We start from the raw sequence: 20,578 nt of genomic DNA on the forward strand, positions 1-20,578 counted from the left end.
GAGCGAGCCTCACAGCCACGGAGAAAGAGTCACGCCGTAAACAAGGATTGTGCCTATATTGTGGCAAAAAAGGCCACTACGTACGTGAATGCCCTGCCAAACCGAAGACGTCACGTTATCGGGCCAACCGGTCGGTAACAGCCGTGGTGGACATACCGGCGGAAAACTAGAGGACTCCCAGACCAAGGAAGGGGCATCTCGGAGTCACTCATCCATCCCTTCACTTTCCAAATCGGTCACTAAGGGACACCGACACCTGTTTCTCACGGTGCACGTGGGAGTGCATGACCAGTGGATACCCGTTGTGGCCATGGTGGATTCAGGGGCCACTGGCATGTTTATGGACCACAACGAGGCATGCAGGCTAGGGCTAGTGCTTCTTCCCAAAGCTGTACCCGAAGACGTCTATGCTGTAGACGGAAGGCGATTGGTGACGGGGCCCATCGGGCAGCACACGGGGGTCCTTCCGATGAGATATGGGAGGAACCATTTGGAACAAATCGATTTTAACATCATCCGAGCGCCCCAATATGGCGTCATATTGGGATTGCCGTGGCTACAGAAACACAACCCCTCTGTGGATTGGCCAACACATCGCGTCGAAATGACGTCACCGTATTGCATCCTGCATTGTGGAAAAAGAACGGAATCCCTTGACGCAGATGAGAGCGGGAGTCAGACGGTGGCTACAGCGGCAGAAAAAGATGTGGCTCTCCCCCAGGCTTATCACAGTTTTGAGGATGTATTCGATGAGGTGAAGGCTGAAGTGCTACCACCACATAGACAGTTTGACTGCCAGATCGACCTGGTGCCAGGGGCCAGCGTTCCCAGCGGCAGGCTGTATGCCCTGACGGAGCCTGAAAACGTGCATCTCCGGGGGTACCTGGATATACTCCTCAAGCTAGGATTCATCCGCCCGTCCAAGTCTCCGGCCGCCTCGCCACTCTTCTTCATCCCGAAAGCTAATGGGGAGCTGAGAGCCTGTGTGGACTTTCGGGCATTGAATTCGATAACCATAAAGAATCGGTACCCCTTGCCTCTCATCAGTGTACTTCTGGAACAGGTCAAGAAAGCTCGTATCTACACCAAGTTGGATTTGAAAGGGGCATACCATCTGGTGCGCATGAGGGACGGAGACGAGTGGAAGACCGCCTTTAAGACCAGGTTCGGCCTTTTTGAGTACCTCATCATGCCGTTCGGTCTGTGCAACGCCCCGGCAGCCTTTCAGTACTTTTTGAATGAGGTATTCAGAGAGGAGTTGGATATCTACGTGGTCGTATATATCGACGACATCCTCATCTACTCGTCCAGTGTGGAGGAGCACGTACACCACGTCAAAGCTGTGCTCCAAAAGCTGAGGGAAAACAAGCTGTTTTGTAAACTCAGCAAGTGTGACTTCCACATCACGTCCGTGGAATTCCTCGGAGTGATGCTGAGTCCAGAGGGACAGGAGATGGCAGAACGAAAGATCAAGGCGGTGAAAGAATGGCCGGTGCCCCAAAGCGTGAAGGACGTCCAAAGTTTCATTGGCTTCGCCAACTTTTACAGGCGGTTTAAAGATGGATTTTCAGGATTGGTGGCCCCAATCACACAGTTACTGAGGAAGTCCAAGGAGTTTGTCTGGTCCCCTGAAGCGAACACAGCCTTTGAGGCCCTGAAAAGCGCCTTTGGTAAGGCGCCGGTGTTGGCTCACCCCGATCCGGATCTCCCCTACGTGGTGGAAGCGAACGCTTCGGATGTGGCGCTGGGGGCTATCTTGTCCCAACGCAACCACGACACAGGGGTGCTTCATCCCGTTGCGTACATGTCCCGCAAACTCAACGACGCCGAACGCAACTACCATATTGCGGAGAAGGAGCTTCTCGCAATCAAGGACGCCTTCACCGAATGGAGGCATTGGTTGATGGGGGCAAGACATGTGGTATCGGTGTACACGGACCATCGGAACCTACAGTTCATGACGGCCACAAGACACCTTTCCCCCAGGCAGCTGCGGTGGATGATCTTCTTTGCGGGGTTCAACTTCCGCATCACATATCGGCCGGGGACGGAAAACCGGAAGGCGGACGCCCTGTCCCGTCAATCTGCAGTTAAGGAACCATTGCCTGCGACCGAGCGTTCCATCATTTCCCCGAGGATGGTATTGGGGGTTATCCAACCGGATACTTTCCTGAGGGGAATAAAGAGAGGGATCAGGTCGTTCGCATGGCGGAGGTGGCTCCTCAGTCACAGAGAATGGCAGCTGAAGGACGGGATACCCCTGAAGGGCAGGTGCCTATTGATACCCACGCCTAGGCTAAGGAAACAAGCATTCATCTGGTGCCATGACTCTCCATGCGCAGGTCATTTGGGCTTTGAAAAACCGGTGGCTAGCATGGGACGGCATTTCTGGTGGCCAACCATGAGAGTGGATGTCAGGAGGTGGGGACGGGAGTGTCCTACGTGTGCTACCATGAAGGCCGACCATGGCCGAACCCAAGGGCTCTTACATCCACTTCCGACCCCGGATCGACCATGGGATAGCATCTCACTGGACTTCGTGGTGGGCCTACCGGTAGACCAGGGGATGACGGCAATACTGGTGGTGGTGGATTACTTGACGAAAATGGGGCACTTCATCCCCTGCAAGAGAGTCCCTACGGCCGGGGAATTGGCGTCACTACTTCTAAAGAATGTGGTACGACTGCATGGATTACCTGGGGTGATCGTGTCGGACCGGGGGTCGCAGTTTACTGCGCAATTCTGGAAGACTTGGTGCACCGCGCTGCATGTTAAGACCGCCCTGTCCACCAGCTACCACCCTCAAACGGACGGCCAAACCGAGCGCCTGAACCAAACGCTCAAACAGTATCTGCGATGTTTTGTGGACCAGGGCAGGGAAGAATGGGTCGACTTGCTATGGGTTGCAGAGATAGCCTATAACAACGCCACTCACAGCTCCACACAGTCGTCTCCGTTCTATAGCAACTATGGCCAACATCCCAGGTTCTTGCCATTTCTACATCCGTTCAGAGAGGACAGGATTCCCGCCACAGCGGACAGGGTGGCACACATAAAAGACACGTTGATGCGCTCAAGGGCTGTCCTAATAGAGGCCAAGAGAAAATACAAGGCTGCGGCAGACAGGAAGAGAAGGCCCGGGCCACTGTACCGCACTGGAGACTACGTCTGGATATCCACAAGAAACATGAGGTTTCGAAAGAACAGTGTGTTCCATCCCAGGTACATGGGCCCCTATCGAATTACCAAGTGTATGGGTCCCGTGAACGTGAAGGTGTGCTTGCCCCAGTCATTGCGGATTCACCCTGTCTTTCATGTATCATTGCTCAAACCTGCACCCTCCAAGCCGTCTGGGACGCCTAGGCCGGTATGCGTGGAGTCGGAGGTGGAGTATGAAGTATCGGGCATACGGGCGTCCAAATGGCGCAGGGGGAAGCTGTGGTACCTGGTCGCGTGGAAAGGCTATGGCCCGGAGGAGCAATCATGGGAACCGGCTGAAGGGGTTCATGCTCCGCGCTTGGTCTCCTTGTTCCATCGGCGTTTTCCTGCCAGCGCTGGACCCGTGGGGTGCCGCTGAGAGGGAGGATGTACTGTCAAGAATTCCTGTCTTTCGAGGGGAAGAAAACGGTAACCAGCGAAAACAGACTACATCCCCCAGGATGCTTAGCGGTTGAGAGGTTATGTAAACAGGAGAGCTGTTACATAACTCAAGGAAAACACGCCCTTATGTAAACAGGAGAGCTGTTACATAACTCAAGGAAAACACGCCCTTATGTAAACAGGAGAGCTGTTACATAACTCAAGGAAAACACGCCCTATAAAGGGAGGAACCGGGAGGTACAACGCTGTCGGATATTGTGTTTACACCGACGTACCTGCTTCGTGAAGAGCAGTGTTCCGGAGTGGTGCTCCAGTAAGGCAAGAACGGAGGTAGGTCGAGTCGTTACTCCCTGGGCCGTGTCTTGCCCCATCATCACCTGTGAAGGACCCGGAAGCTCTACCGGTCAACCATTGAGCTTCGCTTTTTGACTCGGCTGAGTCAAAGCGCAGTGGCGCTTTTGCTGGTTGGAGTCGTAACTCCCAGCCCGACCAGAGATACAGGGACTGCCAGCTGTAACGCACACCAGGAGGTGTTTGCCGCATTACAGACTCGGAAGTCCACAGGATCGATCGAGCGGCTGCTCTCGGTTCAAGCTTCTTGCTTTTGATTGGGGTATTGGTGACGCATCACCAGGAGGTGACTCCGCGTCCCGGTGCAGTCTGAGGAAGAGGTTGAGCGGCTGCTCCCTTCAGGTAGAGACCCCGGCTGGGTGTTTCCCTGACTCCTCGATTCTCCCCAACACTCTTCGTGCCCCTCACAGCCTACCGATTGGCATTGTCGGCCATTTCATTTCTGCCCTCTGTTGGCATACGCCGGGATCGGCGTATATGCAGAGGACGGTTAGGATCATCCGTGCGGTGGGCTGGTAACGTACTTAGCCTGGAGGATTCCAGTGACTATAACTTTTGTTTATTCTTTGTATTATCTTTGCCTTCATTAAAATAACTAACCCTTCACAAGTGGTTGCGTCCTCATTATCGTGTCTGTTAAACGATCCTGAGACGTTCAGGGCATTACACCAAGGAGTTTGAGTTGAGACTGTACCACTTTGATTAATAATTTATGTGTGCAAGTAGATTGAGGTTCTTGTCTAAGATGAAGCCAAGAGAGGTGGTGCAATCAACAACAGAGGCACTGCTGTGTAACACAAAGTAAATAGAGCCATGGTTGCTGTTGGAAGCAAGAGTTAGGAGAGAAAGAAGGAATTCTGTTTTGCGCATGTTTAGTTTTAGGTGCTGGATCATCATTCATGCTTGAATCTCATCCAAGATTTGGGCCACAAAGTCTACATTTTTAGAGAGGGAAATGTTCAAATATAGCTGAGTGTCATCAGGGTACAATTGGTATGAGATGTTAGACTAGTTTAAGTTGGAGACAAGAGGTGCCTTATAAGCTATAAATAACATGATATTGAGGATTGTATGATCTCCAACCACGGAAATGGCTATCCTCCTTAGATGCAGCTCCCATGCTCTGGGGGTGTGGGCAACTCCCAGTTCTCCAGAGTTGCTTTCAGGGCTGGACACACAACCCATCCAGCTGTTAAAACATCCTCTACAAACACCATCTCACAAAGAATCTCCTCTTTATCCTGGTGACGGGGGGGTGGGGGTGGGGGGGAAGCAGTTTACTGGAACTGGCCAGCCAGGAAGGATGTGATTCATCATCATCACCTAAAGCCTATTTTTCTGTGAAAAATCAAACTTTGCCCAAACTTAACAGTCAGTGTGAGGCCTATGGAAACTGGAATATTTGTCTGCTGGACTGTAGCACCACAAGCTTTGGAGAAAATATATTCTACCTACTTATTTGAAAATGAACTCATGGCTAATGATTTTCACATTCCATGTGCTTATCTGCACATACTCTCAAAGAATGTTGGTGTAAATGTGCAAATTTTCACTCCTTTGTCAATGTTCAGGAAGAAAGTCTGCGGTTCGCAGAAAAAGCGAGTATAGGCCAGTGGTTAAAACTCTTACAACTGAAAGGACGTCACCAATTTCTAGCCAGAATGTGTGTGTACAAAGCAAATACATGGGCACGACAAACAAAACTGGTACCTGAGGCATGAACATTTAATTGGAATTTCCTTAAGATCTTTTTTATAAAAAAAGCCTTAACACAAAAACACCTTGCACGTACTGCATGCAAATATATACACTGAAAAATAATGAAGTGTAAAATAAGTGTATACCTGTCTAATAATTTCAATTATCTAGAGACATCCAATACCGAAAGCAAAGGAAAAAAATCAACACAAAGAAAATATATTATGGCATGTTGATTAACTCGAATTAAAGACATTACAAACAGCAAATTATACACCATAAATCACTCACATAAAATCACGTGATACGAAAGACCTAGGCCAGCACTTCTTAATCTTTTGACCTCTATGGACCCCCACTGAAGCATTGCTGCAATCTCAGGACCCATTCTGAGACACTGTTGGAAGCCGGGGACCTCCGGCCTAAGCAATATTTATGATTTGAACCTCAAAATCATACACAGAAATAAAAAACTCGGTATACATCAAACAAATGCTCAAAAATTTAAATATTTTGTTTAATTCACAATCAAATATAGAAAAAGTTTTCAATTTGTCAAATTTGCTTATTTATTTATACTTATTCATTTTAATTGATCATTTTAGTATTATTCAATCTTGTAAAACAGTCGCAGAACCCCAGAGTAGACCTTGCGATCCTCCAGGTGTCTTCGGATCACAGGCAAAGAACCACTGACCTAGGCAACTCAATATCCACTGAAAGTTGTTCTGATGTAGCAGGGAGGTGGTGTGGAGAGCAGATGAACAGAAGGGCATAGCCCTGCTGTTTAGTTGTCAGGACCCACCGGTCCAATGTGATGCATCTCAAGGTGAAGAGGAAAGGTCATAATCTGCCTCAGGCATTAGCTTGAGATAGCAAACTAAACCAGCTTGGTAACCACTTCAGCAGGGAAGGAATAACTGGTGGTTGTAAATATGTATGCTGGTGCCATATCCACAGAATCAAAAGGACTGGATTGATTGTCAAGGTGCAGGTTGAACAAGTTGGTTCTGCCTGTAAGCTATCCCCTAAAAATAACCTCTGAATTTTCTGTATTGATGTGGAGGTAGGTAGTCTTATTAGCCTCAAAGACCTTGCTAAGTCGGGAGGCGTGGTCTGGAAACGTAGCCGACAGGACACAAGACCTTGAGCTCCCAGACAGTCAGCGTACATAATCCTGTTTAATCCTGCCTAAAACGTATATGGAACATTGGCGATCTGGCACAGCCGTGCACGAGACAAACCTGGCAAAGTAGGAATCCAACAAGGGACCGCTGTCGATTGTCTGTGACTGATGCGTACAGCGCGGATTGTGACCGGGGCCGAAAGGGGGCTTGTGTTGCGATGTGTGGCGACCTGCTGTGGGGCCCAGCCAATAGTGGAGAGTGGATAGCGAAGGGCTGGCCAGTGACCTGCATGAGCAGCGGTGGCCCATATGACACTCCATCCTGGCCCCGGTAGCTCTGGAGCCCTGCCGGTGCATGGTGGGAAGGTGATCTGGCCTGCCAGGGGTAGAGCTGCTGACAGTGACGGCCTGAGAGTCACGGCAGAAATCGTGCGCCACCCACCCCCAATCCCCCAGCATGCCAGAAGGCACACCTGGTCAGGAAGGACCCGAGGTGAAGTGAAGAACTGTGCCCCATGGGGAGCTAACGTGCCCCAAACTGACCGCATGGAGAGCCAGCTGGCGATTGAGCCGTTGCCTCCGAAGCAGCCAGCCTGGTGCCCCTGCCGCATTGCAGCTAAATATAGCACGCTATGGCTGGCACATCCCAGAAAGCTGCTGGTGCACTATAGAGGGCAGTAAACCAGTGAGGCAGTACCCAGCACTGAGTGAGGAGGCCCAGAAGCCCTGGGAGAGTGACCCCCAGCACAGCGCATAATTTGCCACACCAGCCCTCTTCGCTCTGGGGGAGCCCTAGGGATGCAACATCTGCAGGCCCAGTGACTGCCTACAATAGGGGCTCCTGAATTATTGCCACTCGTGATTCGGCCAAGGCCCTGTGAGACCTAAGACTAGGAGCCCGCACAGCACCCTCAGAGACATACAGGGGTCTGGCCCGCCTCGGAGCCCTGCCTGTGCTCTTCTGGGGCCCACCCAGGCAACGCCATAAGTGGACTTGGGGACTTATCCCCCTGCACTGAACCACTCCCTGGGGCCCATCCTGGACAATCCAACTGAAATCGTCCCGGAATGACCCCCGCTTCTCCTGAAGGCACATACCAGAGTAGCTGATGGCATGCCATGCTCTTAACATACCACCAACAATCTATTTTGTGAATGGATCACAGCCGCCACTCTAGCCAGCTCAGGTACGCTGCCGGAAAGAGCCCTTGATAGAGAAGCAAGGCAACAAGAGTGGTACAGGAGAAAGCCAGGCCACAGGGTTCTTCCCCACCAGAACGCAATCACTGTGTGCAACTGGGGTGAAGACCCGGCCACTGTAGTTTGTTTACCTCCCCGCTTGGGCGACACAGATAAAGTGTTCACAACAGCCAGGTGCATCTGGAGACCCTGTTAGGTGGGGAAGCCCTAACCCTCAGCGGCCCTCCCCCACAGCACACCATGGGTAAGGACAAGCCAGCTCGCTCACATCCAGCAAATACCATAGACCAGTATAATACCCTGCGCCACCCTACCTACACAACACAGCAAATGGTGATAAACGTTGCAGGGGACGCACCAGAAGGTGACACAGAACCCTCCAGGGCCACACTGTTGGCAGCATTCCAAGGCTCCCGGACTGGAGTTTTATCACAAAAGAGAGACACTGTCAATTGCTGTTAATCTCCTGCGAGCAAACCTGAGCAAAGTTGCGGACAAAGGCACAACTGCCGAAGGCAATATCGAGGAACTGCAGTGAGAATTGGTAGTCCTTAAGCGTCAACTGGCCCAGATGACCACTGTCATAAAGGGGCTGGAACGATGAGCAGAAGACACGGAGGGCTGCTCCCGTCGCAGCAATATCCCCAAGGAGGGGGGCTCTACCGAAAAATTTGTGGAGGTTTGGGTATGGAACAAAGTCACGCTGCTGGGCCTGTCTGTTTTTTTTGTAGTGGAAAGAGTGCACAGAGCACTGGTGCCGCCTCCGTCGCCAGGAGCCCGTCCAAGAGCTTTAATATCCAAAATCGTCAACTAACGTGTTAGGGACAGCATCCTTCAAGTGGCCTGTGAACAGACACCCTACCTCTTCGGCAACAGAAAGAGCGCCATCTATCCGGATTACACAAAACAGGTGCAAGAGCATTGCAAATCCTTTCTCTGAGTTAATCAAAACTAAGAGCGCTACAGCTTCAATATATGCTTCTGTATACTGCAAAACTGAAAGCACTCTCAGGGTAAAGTACACTTTTTTAACCGACCCGAAGAGGTGTGGGAATGACAGGAAGTCAGTGTTGAAGCAGTTCCACCCCAACCGGGTCAAAGTCAAAAACAGACCAGCTAGACAAGGGACAATCCCAACACTACCCCACTGAGCTTCCAGAGGGTCACAGTCAATGAGGACTGCACCATGCAGCTGAGTGCCACAGAGACACAAGGCATGGATCAGACTGTTGACACACAACTATCAGCCGATGGAACTGAGACCGGAGCCTCAAGCCCCAGATTGGACTCTGTGCCAGGCACCATGGTCACCCCAGGGGTGGGGACTGCAGACGACTGCCTGGGAGATTTGCCATATGTATCTGTAAGGTAGCACAACAGAGGTTAACCTGGCGAGTAACTGGAGGGGTTTGAATGCTGGTGGGAACGATTGAGAATACGTGCATCTGCTGTGCCACGCGCTGGCAAATTGCTCAGCCACACCGTGCTGAACAAAGGGACACAAGAGCGTGAAACCCAGACTAACTGTAGGGGCACGTGAGAATCCAGAAGGAGTGTGGTCAAGAATGAAAAGAAACAGCTATGATCCAGGCGGATGTGAATGACAGGCTGGGATGCTGTGCATGTCTTTGTACATGCATGGGGTGAGCATAGGTAGTCGAATGGTAGCACAATGTTTGTCCGTGGGGGGGGGGGATTTGATTTGTATTATATGTTAGTGTTCATGTTTGAGCAGCAGTTGGTGGGGTCCAGATATGGCGGTAAGGTAGTAGGCTAACACCCGGAACCATGAACAATGACGGGAACTGACATGAGAATCCTGACATGGAATGTCAGGGGATTGGGGACATATACTAAGAGATACACAGTACTCACTTTCTTAAAGCGACACAAAATTACCATAGCATGCTTGCAAGAAACCCACTTGGACGACACAGGTGCTACACGTCTAGCCAAGAAATGGCGAGGACAGATGTTTCACTCCTCTTGCATATGCAAGGGGTACTCTAGCCTCGGTGACGCCGTGCTTCCCGTTGTCCATAACGTATATGGAGGCTGATGTGGGAGGTTGGTTTGTCCTACTACAGGGGACCCTGGACAGATGAGACCTGACCATACTAAACACCTACACCCCAAATACCGACGACCCCACCTTTTTTCACAATATTCAGGATTTGATAACACAAGATGTCGACTCACCCATGACATGGCTAGGTGACTTTAACTGCAGTTTATACTCCAATCTAGATAGGGCACCCCCCAGAGCGGGTACCAACTGCTTATGACAGAAGCACTTTGCGGGATAATGCACAACATGGGCATAGAAGATGTTTAGAGGGTGAACCACCCTACTCAGCGGGTATACACTTGTCAGTCTGCCACACACAATACATTCAGCAGATTGGACTGAATACTTGTGGCTGGATTCCCGCACGAAGAAGACATAGAAGTCCCACACTTAGCACGCTTCCTATCAGATCACTCCCCGGTCAGTTACCCATACATTGGAGCGACCCGCAAAACTGCAAGGCCCTGGAGGATGCTGGCAGATATTCTAGTGGATCTGGTGGGGTGAGAATCCCTATCACGGGCATTAACTGACTACATGGCATTCAGTTGGGGCTCCACAACCAGTAGAGCCACGGAATTGGAGGCTCTCATACAGTGTTTTTTGAAAAATAAACTTTCTTTTTCTGTTTTGAACAACAAGGTACCAAACATATGCATCCGTAGGCTGGTACAGGTTGATCCAGCATCCCCTCCATTTTCATACAATAGTACTGTCCCATTTTATTACTGACATCGCTATCTAATACAAAATCACTGATGTTCCCATAATCAATGACATAGTTTATTACCCATTTATATACAGATCTTATACCCTATAGTCCATTCCTAGACACCACCCCTGGTGTTCATGCTACTCATCCATGGAGTTGCCTGGCTCTCATACAGTTTTGAGAGGAACTTGCATGGGCCTAACCTGTGGAGAGCATCAGCAGCTACAGGTAGAATTAAGCAGGGAAGAAACAGTGCTGGCCTCACTGCAAGCTGGGGCTCTGAAGCAACCTGAAGCACATTGTAGGGAGTAGGCAGTTCGTAGATGCATAGCAGATATCTGGGTCCGACTGGACAAGTGTAGACTCAATATTGGCAGAGGCTACACAGGGAAGGGGAGAAATCAGGTAGGCTGCTCGCATGGATCCTGCATAGGGAACACCCGCCACCACTTACAATGTACCTTAAGTCAACGGATTACACTAGGGTCACCACCAGGGCGGGTTTTGTGGGCACTTTCCGCCAGCACCTACAGAGCGCGTACACCACAGACATAACCCCAAACCGATACACACCATTCTTGGAAGGCCTGGACATCCCCCGGCTTGAACCGTTGGCAGCCGAGGCCCTAGACATTCAGACAGACCTACAAGAACTTAGATCTAAGGGCTAAAACACCACAAGGTGATGGCTTCAACCCTGAATTGAATCAGGTGTTCTGGGTTGCGATTATGTAGGGACTCCCGGAAGTTCTCCTAGAGGCATTCATCAATAGCGGGATACTGCTACCGACCATAAAGGAGGGAGAGATTTGCATTTTCCTTAAACCGGGTAGCGACAAGGCCGACCCCGCTGTTAACCAGCCACTCAAGATGATCAAGATACTTTGCTAATTACTCGTTAAACGACTGGCTCCCCATATGACCCAACTGATACATGAAGACCAGTGTGGGTTTATCCCAGGCCAGAATAACGGAATGAACCTCAGACGCTCAGCTCATTTCCTGCTTGAAGTTGAACTACGAGAGGAGGGGCTGGTGCTAGTTTCCATCACCTTAGAAAAAGCCCTCGACACAGTAGATTGGGGGTACTTACTCGAGGTGCTGGGTCATGGGCTTTGGCCATCACATTTGCGGTTGGGTCCAACGGTTATGCATTGAACCTAGTGCTAGAGTACACATGAAACACAGCCGCTCAGACACGTGAACCATGGAACGAGGGACGTCACAGGGCTGCCCTCTTTCACTGCTTCTATTCACGCTCACGATGGAACCCTTGGTGATATGGGTACGCCAGGAGCTGTGGGACTGGGGAATTTGTCGGTGGGATGCCTGCCACATTATGTCACTGTATGTAGACAATGCACTATTCTACCTTGCCTCCCCTTGTGTTGCATTGCCAATATTGCTACGAATATTGGATGAGTTCGAAGACCTCACCGGCCTCCAGCTCAACCAAAACAAATTGCTACTTTTCCCCTGGTCAGAACACCTGTGGACCATCTCCTGAACATTGCCCAGCGATGGGAGATGGCACAATTCAGAAACTTAGGGATCAAAGTGGCGCACACCAAAACACAGCAACTACACCTCAACATGGACAGGGTGCTGGACACATTAAAGATGACAGTGACCTTTTGGAATGCACTGCCCTTCTGACTGATGGGAAGGCTACCTATTGCCAAAATGGTGTTATTGCCAAATTGCCTGTATATTCAACAAAACTCACAATCCTCTGTTCTCATGAAGGTATTAAGGCAATTGAACTCCATCCTCATTTCACTATTGTGGGTGGGCCAACAGTCAGTGAAAATATGGCAACGCTTCGCTGAGACAGTCCTGAAGAGAGCCCAATTCCACCGAGAACTCCCGATCTGGACTCTGATGCTGGTTAGGCAAATGATGGGTAATATGTCCTTTCAAGCATGGAAGGAGGGTGGTTGTGCACTACTTGGACACCTGTATCCTGGAGAGACTTTCATAACATTTTAACAAGCCTGAGAAGAATTTGCACTCGAGACTGGGCACTTCGTACATCATGCAGCACTATCTGAGGTGGCCAAAATGAACTGGTCCACTTTCCCTGCCGCACCTCAGCCTGCCCATAACCTGGGAATCTTGCTGTCCTGTGGTGCCGGATGGCATTTGATTGCACTGCATTATAAGGGAATGAGAGCTGACACGGTTGGTCCCCGCTGTGGGCCCGTATGGCTTGGGATGCAGAACTAGACACTCCACTGGATGATGGGGACTGGACTCATATCTGTGACTTTACCCACACAGTCTCATGTAATGCCCACTTTAAGCGCGTACACTACAATTTCCTACACAGGACCTATCTAACCCCCAAAGACCTCCACCGCATATCCCCAAATCAACCGGACAGTTGCCCCCACTGTAGTGTCAGTGGGGCAGTCTTTCTATGCTTGGCCTAAATTTCTGCAGTTGGCACTGGTGTTGGCCAGACGCAGAGTCGCTATCACCTGGATGGGCCAGTGAAAACCCAAACTCGAACACTGGCATAGGAATGTACAGGAGTGGTCACTGGCAGATGAGACATACATGAAGATGAGCAGGTGGGACGAGAAAGTGAAGAAAGACCTCTTGGTCTGGCGGGACTTATGTGACATTCTACTAGACCCACATGCAAGCACCGACTCCATGGACAGCATCAATGCTAATGGGCGTGTGGGTAATGATTCGGATTTAGGGAGAGATGGGACCTAGCATTAAAAGTGGTAATGTGAACTGCTTGCAAGCTTGGAGCAATGTGTCGCACCTTGGGGTGATCTTGACACAACAAGTAAGCCATGGATGGTTGGTGGAATGCCTTCTCATGTTCAACCTGCCATGTATTATAAATAAAGGTTTTAAAAAAAGATCGTGCTGAGTCACACTATCCCTGAATCGCTTTAGCACTTAATCAGCAAAAAAATGAAGGATGGAAAGCTTGAATTAATCTCAACCACTGGTAATTACTGGGGCCGAATCCAAGTCCATTATTATTTTGCACACCATGCCACCTTAGTTTGGGCCCAGGAATATGCAAATCACTCTTGATCCTGCTGCAATTTGAATGTTCCAGCCCGAGTGGGGATATTCTGCGGATAGTCTACAGATCAAGGATCTGTGGTTAGAAATATGCATCAAGAACATTTGCTTACACATTAAATTACATGTATTTTAGTGACTGTTGTGGATTTGCCACTCTGTCAAAGCTAGCTACTCCTAATAAGGTCCATTCCGACAGCCAATTTGATGCCTGACCATAAGTAACAGTCCATCAGAATGAAATTTTAAAATGGAAAATATTCATTAGAGTTTGAAAGAAAAAAGCATTGTGACTATATAGGACTGCATGAGTATTGGCACCTCTATCCAATGCTATGCTCTTCGTCATCTTTCTCTTCCTCTTTTATTGCAGTTTTTTTTTTTACTTTTGATTTTATTATTTATACCTTTTCCAGTACATAGAATGGCCTTTGGGTGGGAAACTGCTAAATATAATCTCAATTTTAGTCAGACAGGTGGGACTACTTTTTCTGCACGTTCGATGACGAGGACATTATTAGACTTGTCTGTTTCTCTCCCCCTTCTGAGTTTGGAAGCAGAAGAACAGCAAAACAGTGTCCAGAGCGCCATTGGGCTCAGGAGGTTGGGCACATTCAATTTTTTCTCAATCTTGCTGTTAGATCTGTCAGCCCTTTGGGTGGTCCCTCCTCATCATTATTTATTTTGTCCCACTTTTGCCTCAAACCCTGTTATAATTTTTCCTTTTTGGGAACCACCAGACTTTTTAGTGTTGATGCAGGGTCAGGGAGCCATTTTCCCTACCCCTGGAACTTCTGTCTGAGGGCCTGAGACACAAAATGGTGGCCACCTGTGACATCATCAGAACCCACTGGAGATTTCTAGAACCTTCCGTAACATTCTGGAACCCTGTGACAGTGAGAGGCAGTTTAGAATGTTGAGAGGCCATCTCAGAGTGGCAGTTGGCAACTGACTGGAGAAGAGAGAGGACAGAGATAGAAGGAGGTCGGAGTAAGGCAGCAGAGGTGGAAACCAGTGCTTGGAGTGGGGTCCAGAAACCCACCCTTGATGCTAGTATCTACTGACCAAGCCCAACCTAGAGCCCTGTGTGGGATCAAGATCAGAAGAACCATCTTAAAGAACTGAATATTTGGAACAGGCCTTAAAGAAGAAGAACAGCAAGTTCCTGACCTGTTCAGCAGTGTCCTCCTGGAGTCCTGACGTCGAGAAGCCTGGAGACCTGGGGCCTGAGGTCGAGAAGCGGCGCTGACAGAAAGCAGACGTCGTACCCGGAGCTGCCAGAGGTCGAGTGAGGGCGCCGACGGAGGTCGTGGAGAGACACCGGAGGTCGAGTAAGGAGTCACCCGAGGTTGGGTGAGGGCGCCGACGGAGGTCGTGGAGAGACACCGGAGGTCGAGTAAGGAGTCACCCGAGGTCGGGTGAGGGTGCCGACGGAGGTCGTGGAGAGGCGCCGGAGGTCGAGTCGAGAGTCACCTGAGGTCGAGGTGAGGCGTCGACGGGGGAGTGAAGTCCGCCCACCGGAGTCGCCGGAAACTGAGGTGAAGCGCGCCGGAGGTCGGGAGTGGAGATCGCACTCCGGAGACACCAGGAAGTGGGGAGTCCGAGTCCCTGCGATGCCGGAAGGCGACATCGAGTCGAGACCGTCCAGCGACATCGAGTCGAGATCGCCCAATGACATCGAGCCGAGGCCGCCCAGCGACATCGAGTCAAGGCCGCCCAGCGACATCGAGTCGAGACCGCCCAGCGACATCGATCCGGAGCCGCCTCACGACGTCGACACGGTGCCAAGCGGAGCCGATCATCTTGAAAAGGGCAGTAAGTGGTAGAGGGGGCATCTGAGGCCCTGTGGAGCCCTAAAAGATCACCCTAGAGGCTAAAGGGGTGCTAGAACCAGCGTGAGAGTGCCAGGGGTGAACTGAGACTGGTACAGTGACCTCCATAAAGGGTTGTGTAGTTTGGAGGGCCAGATCTTTAGGGTACTCTTGTTCTGCCTCAGCTTAGGCCCCAGCCTTGATCAATCTAGGTGGGACACCCCCATGCCATCCAAGTGTCCTTAAGTTGTGTATGGGCAAAGTAAGACCAAGTGACCTCATGTAAATGATTTGAATTGTCACTGTCATTGATTGTTTTACCTTATTTATTGGAAGTGCTTATTTATTGTCATCCACTAATTTATTCCTGCACTATATTTATTTGTCATCTGTATTTATTGCACATCTATTTATTCCTTGCTTATTTATGACCTGAACCTATTTATTGAAATTCCAATTAGTATTATTTATTTGACCTGCTCTTTCAAGGAAAATCTTATTGTCTTGTATTTATGTAATGTAACCTGCAACTAAGAGAAAATAAGATAAAGACATATATATTTTCAATTTGACTTGCATTATTTTTACGGTGTAGTGTTGTTTTTGGAACGGATGAACGCATGGTTATTGTGAGGGTGTGACGTACACTTAGCACGGTGCCTGACCCCAACCGCTCGAGCCAAGCTACCATCGTGCTGGGAACCTGGTGACTGCTAACCCGGTTGCACGATTTCCAACATAAAATTGGTGTTCAGTGGTGGGATAGAGCTGTGCTTGCGTCTACTCGACAATAACTGTGGGTAGTCCATAGGCCTACACCGGGAGTTTTCTCCAAGCAGACTTCCTAATTTTGAGTTTTGTTTTTTCCAAATTTACTTCTGGTGGTGGGAGGAGGTATTACAAAAGGTACCCCCCTGCATAGCTTCTGTAAGCAACTGTCTTCTATCCTGAGTGGGCAAAATAGAGTTTGTATTAGAGGATGTGGAAACTTATACTGTGGCCCAACTCAGGGAGTTTTGTCAGAGAGAGGGGGTGTTTTGTCCCCAAGGTGCAAAGAAGGGTGAGCTCCAGACCAGCTTAAGGGCTTGGTGGGAGGTACGACGAGAAAGTAAGGTTGAGAAGGAGGACAGGGATGGAGAGCCTGACAGCGAGGGGGCTGGTTTGTACCAACCTGAGGTGGGGGACCTAGTAGCGGGGCCAAGAACACTTTCAAGGAAGGGCAGCAGTGTCTCTAGCAACGTCTTATTAGAAGCAGAATTCACTGACCGGAGGGAGAAAAGACAGCTCACATGGGATCTGGCGAAGCTGGAGAATGAAAAAGAGGAACGGAGGATGGCTCACGAGTTGAGGCTCAGGGAGATAGATCTCCAGATCCTACGGGTCGGGGCACACACTGTTCCTAATGGTGGCAGCGAAGAAAGAGAAATCAACAGGGAATCCAAACCCTATTTGCCAAAAGACATAGTAGCTAGCTATAGTGCAGGTGATGATATCGCCAAGTGGCTAGCGGCCTATGAGATCTCATTAAGAGTCCATGGGGTTCCAGAGAAGTATTGGGGAGGGGGATTGTATAAATACATGCCTCCAGCTGGTAGGGATACATTATTGGCCCTGGAGCAGGATGAGCAGACCCACTACCCCATCATGAAAGTGGCGCTCGTGAGGAAGTTTGGACTAACACCCGAGAAGTATATACAGAAGTTCCGGGGTAGCCATAAACTGGGTACACAGAATTGGGTGGATTTCCTGGACTATGCAAAGAAGGCATTAGAGGGTTGGATACACGGCAGTGAGGTGAGGGACTACGAGGGGTTGTTTGATTTGATGTTAAAGGAACACCTGCTCGAAAAATGTTTCCCTGAACTGCGTCAACACCTGGTGGATAGCAAGCTGACCAATCCCCGGAAGCTTGCTGAGGAGGCGGACATTTGGGCTAGTACCCGGGTGTCCACAAGGGGGACTGGAGGGGACTCTCAAAAGGCCGGACAGGGCGCCCCCCAGAAGAAAGAGGGAGGGGAAAAGAAAACGGAGATACTTGTATAGTAATTTGATTTCACCGCATTTCGCGGGTCCCTCGCCACTGTCTCGTTGGCGGCCATATTGGGTGAGGGGTGAGATAGATCCTGGTCTAGTCCTCGTTTAGGAGGCTCGACCTGTATAAATAGTAGGCAATCTTGAGGCGAGCTTCCTTTTGGCTCTCGCGCATTTCATTGCAGCGTTTTCTCATTGCTTAGCCTTGGCTGTGCTTTTAAAATATCCCGTTTTTGCTATTTAGGTTTGTGTCTTTGTTAGCCCTTATTTACCCTGTTTTTAACTGTGCTGGCCTCGCTTACCTGCACGCAGTCACTCTCACTTGCATAGTAATTTGATTTCACCGCATTTCGCGGGTCCCTCGCCACTGTCTCGTTGGCGGCCATATTGGGTGAGGGGTGAGATAGATCCTGGTCTAGTCCTCGTTTAGGAGGCTCGACCTGTATTAATAGCAGCCATGTCCTCGCACAGCGTCATCGCGCAGTGTCATCGCCTGACTTCCGCCGGAGTTACGCCTGAGTTCAGCCCGTCTGCGCCCGTCCGCGCTGAGGACGCGCTGCAGGGCGGGCTGGACTCGGCGGATTGCAGTTCTTCATCTAATGAGGCGTATAGACACTATTCCATCTCGGAACTCTTGACCTACAGACCTATAGCGCTGCGATGCGCTCACCGCTTCTCTCCTGAAGGTATTTTGCATTCTCAGCGATGCCGGACTTGCAAGGTTTCCTTTTGCTGTCCTACCCCTACTATTACCAGATCCCATTCTTACTCTGGACGTTTGCCGGTTCTGCAGCTTAAAACTGGCTTTTTAATCAACGCTAGATCGTTGATTAAGCATAATGTTGTCTTTCATGAATTTGTATTGGAAAGACAGCCTGATTGGGTTTTCATCACAGAGACTTGGGCTTCAGATTCTTCTGGCCATGACCTACTGCTGGCCATCCCTGATGGCTACTCATTGCTGAGGCAGGATAGACAACTGCGTAGAGGTGGAGGAATTGCTGTTCTTTTTAAATCTTCCTTATAATGCTCTGTTAAATCTATATCCTTGCCCGGGGATTGTTTTGAGGCACTTTATTTTTGCATTCATTGCACTCCATCTGTCTCCTTTACTGGGATTCTTCTATATCGACCCCCCGGCCCTAGGGCCAGCTTTCCTTCTGATCTGCTCCGAATTCTGGAGCCCTACTTTGGGAGAACGGATTTTTCCGTTTTTGGTGATTTCAACTTCCACCTTGAGGAAATCAACTCCAAGGATACTTTAACACTATTAGAGTCACTTGGGGCCTGTGATTTGTCTCAATTGGTGAGCAGCCCCACTCATATAGCTGGCCATACCCTTGATGGGGTATTTTCTAGCGATCTTAGGCTATCTGCTGGACTGCCTCTGCCTCTGATTTGGACGGATCACTTTGCTGTTCCACTTAAATTCGAGTTCTCCTCCTTGTCCTCAGCTAAGCGTATCAACTCTCGATTTATCCCTAGGAGAAATCTTAGAAATATCACGGATGATACTGTGGGCTCTCATATTGGGATATCAGAATCTTTGTCTTTGAAAGACGCTGATGAGGCAGCTCAAGAACTCACGGATTCTATCATTAAAGTAGTGGATGAGCTTGCCCCTGCCTCCCTCCGATATGTAGCGCGACAGAAACCAACTGCACCCTGGTTTTCTGAACACTTGAGACTTCTGAGACAGAAATGTAGGCGTAGCGAGAGATGCTGGAGGAAGTCTTGGGACCTGAATGATCGTGAGACATATAAATCTGTTCTACGAGAATATAAACAGAGAGTTTTAGTGGAGAAGAAAGAATATTTCTCTAATCTTACAAGCTCCCTTATTTCATCTAGTGAACTTTTTAAAATTGCGGACTCACTTTGCTCTCTCCAACTCCCGGATCCTGTAGTCAGCTCCCAAGATCTTTGCAATAATATCTCTGATTTTTTCTTCAGTAAAATCTCGGATATACATATTGCTTTGGAAGCCCAATGCCGCTCTCTAGACAAGGGCATTCCTCCCGCTATAGCTAGGCTGGATAGTTTGGATGAAGGACCTTCTAAATTTCTTAGGCAGTTTCCATTACTGTCGTTAGAAGGATTTAACCTTCTTCTTGACAAGACAAAATCTTCCTCCCCTATGGATCCGCTTCCGCTAAAATCATTGAAGGAATGCAGAAACAGCATTGTTCCGCTTATGCTGGGAGTTATGAACAGGGTCATTACTCAGGGTTTATTTCCTTCAATCTGGAAGAAGGCTATTGTAAAGCCTCTTCTAAAGAAACCCTCTTTAGATCCCGGCCTCCTTAAAAACTTTAGGCCCATCTCATTGCTTCCTGCCCCTGCAAAAATATTGGAAGCTCATCTTAATCTCCATCTTTCCACTTTTCTTCAGACCAGTGAATATCTCGACCACACACAGCACGGATTTAGAAAACATCACAGCACTGAATCCGCACTTACTGTAGTAGTCGATACCATCCGTCGTAAAGTGGATGGCGGCCAAACTACGATCTTGGTCCTGTTGGACCTTACAGCTGCATTCGATACCCTGTCTCCTGCCATTCTAACATCTCGGCTAAGGGAGGCGGGGATTACTGGGCAGGCTTTGGATCTTCTCAACTCCTTCCTTCTTGGGAGAGAACAGAGAGTGAAGCTCGGAGACTTTCTCTCCCCTGCAAAGTCATTGCAATGTGGGGTGCCACAGGGGTCGGCTCTTAGTCCGACCTTGTTTAATATCTATGTGGCCCCCCTTGCCCGACTAGTAAAATCTCAGGGGATGGAGGTGGTCTCCTACGCTGACGACACCCAGATCATGGTGTCTCTGGCTCATTCCTCTGTTCATACATCCGCCATTGGCTTTAGGTCTTGCATGCAACTTGTTGCAGACTGGATGATCATCAACTCACTAAAGCTAAATGGCGATAAAACTGAGG

General features: G+C 49.5%; 1 protein-coding gene across 1 annotated transcript in view; it reads right to left on the reverse strand.

The window, feature by feature from the left end:
- CC2D2A (coiled-coil and C2 domain containing 2A) overlaps nucleotides 1–20,578 on the reverse strand; it is a 415,347-nt gene that overhangs the window by 96,994 nt on the left and 297,775 nt on the right. Inside the window, exon 29 of the mRNA XM_085642396.1 lies at nucleotides 5,796–5,816. Within this exon, the coding sequence (XP_085498522.1) occupies nucleotides 5,796–5,816 (21 nt within the window). The remainder of the gene's footprint in view (nucleotides 1–5,795; nucleotides 5,817–20,578) is intronic.

The sequence above is a fragment of the Triturus cristatus genome, chromosome 2_2, assembly GCF_964204655.1.
Source record: "Triturus cristatus chromosome 2_2, aTriCri1.1, whole genome shotgun sequence".
Taxonomy (NCBI): domain Eukaryota; kingdom Metazoa; phylum Chordata; class Amphibia; order Caudata; family Salamandridae; genus Triturus; species Triturus cristatus.